This window comes from Vicia villosa, linkage group LG4 (genome assembly GCF_029867415.1).
Source record: "Vicia villosa cultivar HV-30 ecotype Madison, WI linkage group LG4, Vvil1.0, whole genome shotgun sequence".
Classification (NCBI taxonomy): Eukaryota; Viridiplantae; Streptophyta; class Magnoliopsida; order Fabales; family Fabaceae; genus Vicia; species Vicia villosa.
The window spans coordinates 75537037-75541434 of record NC_081183.1 but is presented as its reverse complement, the minus strand read 5'-3'; the positions used below and the strand labels follow the sequence as shown (position 1 = coordinate 75541434).

General features: G+C 36.1%; 1 protein-coding gene across 1 annotated transcript; it reads right to left on the bottom strand.

The window, feature by feature from the left end:
• Positions 1–228: 228 nt before the first annotated feature.
• Positions 229–4037, bottom strand: LOC131594910 (putative disease resistance RPP13-like protein 1). Its single transcript, XM_058867107.1, has 2 exons — positions 590–4037; positions 229–484 (listed from the first exon to the last, which is right to left on the bottom strand). The coding sequence occupies exon 1, from the start codon at positions 3948–3950 to the stop codon at positions 603–605; it is 3348 nt and encodes a 1115-aa protein (XP_058723090.1). The 5' UTR covers positions 3951–4037; the 3' UTR covers positions 229–484; positions 590–602.
• Between the last annotated feature and the right edge of the window lie 361 nt (positions 4038–4398).

The following is a 4398-nucleotide window of genomic DNA, read 5'->3' as shown; positions in this document are numbered from 1 at the left end:
GTTGTTATTTTGTATCACTTTTTTTGTTTTTTTTTTGTTTTTATGTAAAAAGAAGAGTCTAAATGGCCTTTATAAATTGAACTTGGGCCCAAAATATCAAAGCCCCCCTATTTTTTGTTTATATATTTTTTGGTTAATAAAAAAAACAACATTAATCTAATAAAAAACAAGAAATAATAAATAAATAAAATTTACACTAAAACCTAAAATCAAACTCTATATATATATTTTTAAAACGAAACTTGGATAATAGGCAAAGATATGGATGTAAAAGCTGTTTTTGTTGACTTTAATAAAAAATCTATTTTTTCTAAAATATGCAACGATGCGATGATTGAACTATGAATGTGACACAACCAAATAAACAAAAATGCATAGGGCAAAAATTGGGGTGCGACAAATAGGAAACATGTGTGAAGGGCATGGAGATCAGCTCAGCAGTATTGAATCAACCTGAGTGGCTTTACAATAGCGAAATAACAACCTAAGAGCACAGAACACAAGAAAAAAAATTACCATATTAGTCTTAGAATATATGGCACATAAAAGTGATAGTGACTAGTGAGTAGAAAATGGAAAACAAGCACACCTGTAATAGTCCATCATCTGAATACTATTTTAGAAAATGATTTTTTCTGAGAAGAGCTTGATAGTGCTCGCCTACCAGAGCCAAAAGTTGAACTGGCAACTGTTGAGCAGCACTCTTCAGATTTGACAGTGAAAGCCCCCGACATTGTAAAGTCTGTCAAATGGAGAGGATTGGATTGATCCCACTCTAAGTGACGGGCAATGAGTTTGTCACAGTTCCAGATTCTGACTGATCTTAAATCACATGGCCACTTCTCAATTGGCTGAATTTGAGGGCATCTCCACAGTTGGAGTTCTATCAAGCCTGGCAAAAGCAGATCCATTTTCAGGGGCAGGGACTTGAGCTCCTCGCAGTAGTCAATATTCAACAACGCGAGCTTTGGGGCGAAGAACCCTTCTATTGGAAAGGTTACCAACTTTGGACAGTTACTTATGAACAAGGAACGCAGGGATGCAAGAATTGGACGACGGATTCTCATTGTCCCCGAGACTGTAAATGCTTCCAGATTCTTACAACCAGAAACATCCAGGGACTTGAGTTTGGGAAATATATCTAAAGGCAATAGCACGAGTGAATCAAAACTATTGTGTAAGTACAAGGATGTAAGTGTCTGATGAAACTGATAAACACGTGTCGGGAATTTTAAGTTCCCACAGTTGTCAATGTTAAGCACCCGCAAAGCCGAAGAAGTTGTTGGAAGTGAAGAAACGAGCTTCTTGCAATCTCTGATGACAAGTAATGTCAAAGATGGAAGGTTAATAGGTAAATCTTTTATCAATCTAGGACAACTATTTATATGAAGTTCTTTCAGTACTGCAAAAGCTTTGTTAGCCTCATTAGGATGCTGCCATTCCTCCCACGATGACATGTTCTCAATCCTAAGAGTTTCTAAGGAGCCAAAGCTCTGAGTTGCATCCCCATAAAACTCAGATCCCACACTCACTAATCCGTCGAATTGAGAAATCCGTAGCTCTTTCAAAGAACCAAGTTGTCCAAGTGGAGGTAATTTATAGCAGTATTTGCTACCCTTAAGATCCATGAACAACAAGTTGCAGAAAGAAGAGTCTCCCACCCAATTAGGAAATTCTGTCCCTAGATAGTTATATATAGAAAGCTCTTTAAGATTTGTATGGGGTTCTAACCTCTCTAGTATGTCTTTTTCTTGCCGTGAATTATCAGTATCACCATTCTCGTTCCACTCCAAAACTAACTTCTCAAGAAATTCCTTTTTACTCAACACGGCCTTTCCTGAATCCACAAAGCTAACGTGTTCGAAATTGTGAATGAACAATGATCCATGTAAATCAGATAATTCTCCTAGCTCACCAATTGAAGATCCATATTCTTTTCCTGCAAAAAAGTCGCTTAGATTTTGTAGGTTTGTCAATGCATTCATATGCAATGGCATCCATTTCAAACGCGTACGAGTAATATCTAAGTAACGCAGGCTAACCAGCTTATGGAAGTCTTTAGGAAGTTGTTGTAGGTTAGAACATCCAACTAGCTTCAGAGTTTCCAAATTGTACAAACCACCGATGCTTTCCCACAACATGTTCATTTTAGCCCCAGAAAGATCTAGATACCGAAGATGTATTAACTCGGTAACTGAATCAGGCAACCCTCTAAGATAGATGCCTTCCAAAGACAGCACCCTTAAACATTTTAGCTTGATCAACAAGTCATGTGGAACCTCATCAATAAAGCTCACAGATTTATCGACCAATCTTAGTTCCATGAAGGTTCTTAGATGAATAGCTTTGCTAATAGTCTTCCAATGTGCGGCAGGGAATTTACGTGCAATCAAATGCAGCAAATATCGAGCACTTTCTTCCACTTCATCATAATTTCCTTCCACTCTGACAGAAAATTTTCCAGATACAAATTGAGCTAAATCATTTACAAAATGGTGCATTACAAAACACGACTTATTGCGTTTCGATTGCTGAAAAAACGATCTAGACACTAGTTCACTAAAGATCTCATCTCCAGCTTCTTCAATTCTCTTGTGTCTCCTCAGTTGTTGCAGCAAACCTTCTGCCATCCACAGTAAGATCAACTTCTCCTTCTCATACTCATAATCTTTTGGAAAAACTGAACAATAAGCAAAACATCTCTTCGCATTTGATGGAAGATAATGATAACTTAACCTCAAAGCTGGAAGAATGTTACTCTCATCATCCTGCAAATCCCATATCTCACTGTTCAGTACTTTGTACCATTCCTTTGTATCATCTTTAGATCTCAAAAGTCCTGCAAGTGTCTTCACAGCCAAAGGCAATCCTTTGCACTTCTTAATTATCTTTTTACCGATATTTCTTAAATTCTGATGAGCATTTGAATTTGCATATCCGAACACATGTTTCGAAAACAGCATCCAACAATCATCATCACTCAGCTCTGAAAGATAATAAGGCTTAACCGTCTGCATAATTGATGCCACGTGAGCAATTCTCGTTGTTACTATAATCTTACTTCCCGGAGCCCCGTACACAAACGGATTCTTCAAAGTTTCCCATTTAATGTAGTTTTGATTCCAAACATCATCTAAGATAATCAAAAACTTTTTCTTCAACAACCTTTTCTTCAAATCTCGTTGGAGTAAATTCAACTCTTCAATACTGCAACTGCATAAAGTGATCTCTTCCACAAGGGTTTTCGTAATCTTGATAACATCAAACTTCTCAGACACGTAAACCCAAGCTTTGATATCGAATTCCCTCTGCACTCTTTCGTCGTTGTATACAAGCTTCGCTAAGGTGGTTTTTCCAATTCCCCCCATACCAACTATAGGAATCACACTTATATTACATTCACCTTCCGGATCATCAGAAAACAGCAACTTCATCAAAGCCTCTTTATCATCATCCCTACCATACACATCACTTGATCCCACTACCGATGAAGTTGGAACCTTTGGTGGAATTTTAACTTCTTTAACCATTTGCAGTTGAAGCATATCTTTTTGTTTTATGATAAAGTCTAATCTTTCAATTATGTCTCGTACTTTCTGTTCAAGTTCAGCATCATGCAAATTAAAAGGAGTAATAAAATCATGGTTGTTGACTCTAACCTCACTTATCTTTGCATAAGTACAAATCTCATCCATTACATCATCAGCATCAAAGACAACACCTTTGAGTTCCTCCATCCATTCTTTCACATAGCCATTTGTTATTTGTTTTTCTTCTGCATCACTGAGCACAACATTAATGGACAACAAAGAGATCTTCAACCTCTTGAGCAAGGTGACACTACTTTGATTTTTCTTAAAGAATGCAACTACTGCAGGATATGCTATCTTTCCAAGCAAAGCAGCAAAGCCAGCCTCTAAGAAAGCTCCACCTACGAGTTCCAATGCCATGGTGCAGGAGGTGATCAATAAGTGTAGAAGTTGAGAACAAATTGAGTTATAGAGAGACCAAAAGCAAAACCTACCAAGTCAACTGGAAGGTTCATGGAAAATATATGTTGGAAAATTAGGACACGTTTTTTGTTTTCACACAAATGTTCTTTTTGCAAGCCAAAATTATAATTGTTTAGAAAACAAAGATAAATATGCATTAAAATATTAAAATTTTGATTTTTCCTATAATAAACAAATTATTCCTACAATATTAACTTCATTAATTTTTTGTCAGATAATTTTTTTTCATTTATCTATTTTTATTATATATTTTAATTCATTTTTAAAAAGTGATAAATTATATCTGTGAATTTCATCTTATCAATCAAATAAATTTTAAAAAGTTTTATACCTTCAAATAAAAATAATTGTAATTGTTCCGTCCCGGTAAAAGACTCGAGACCCA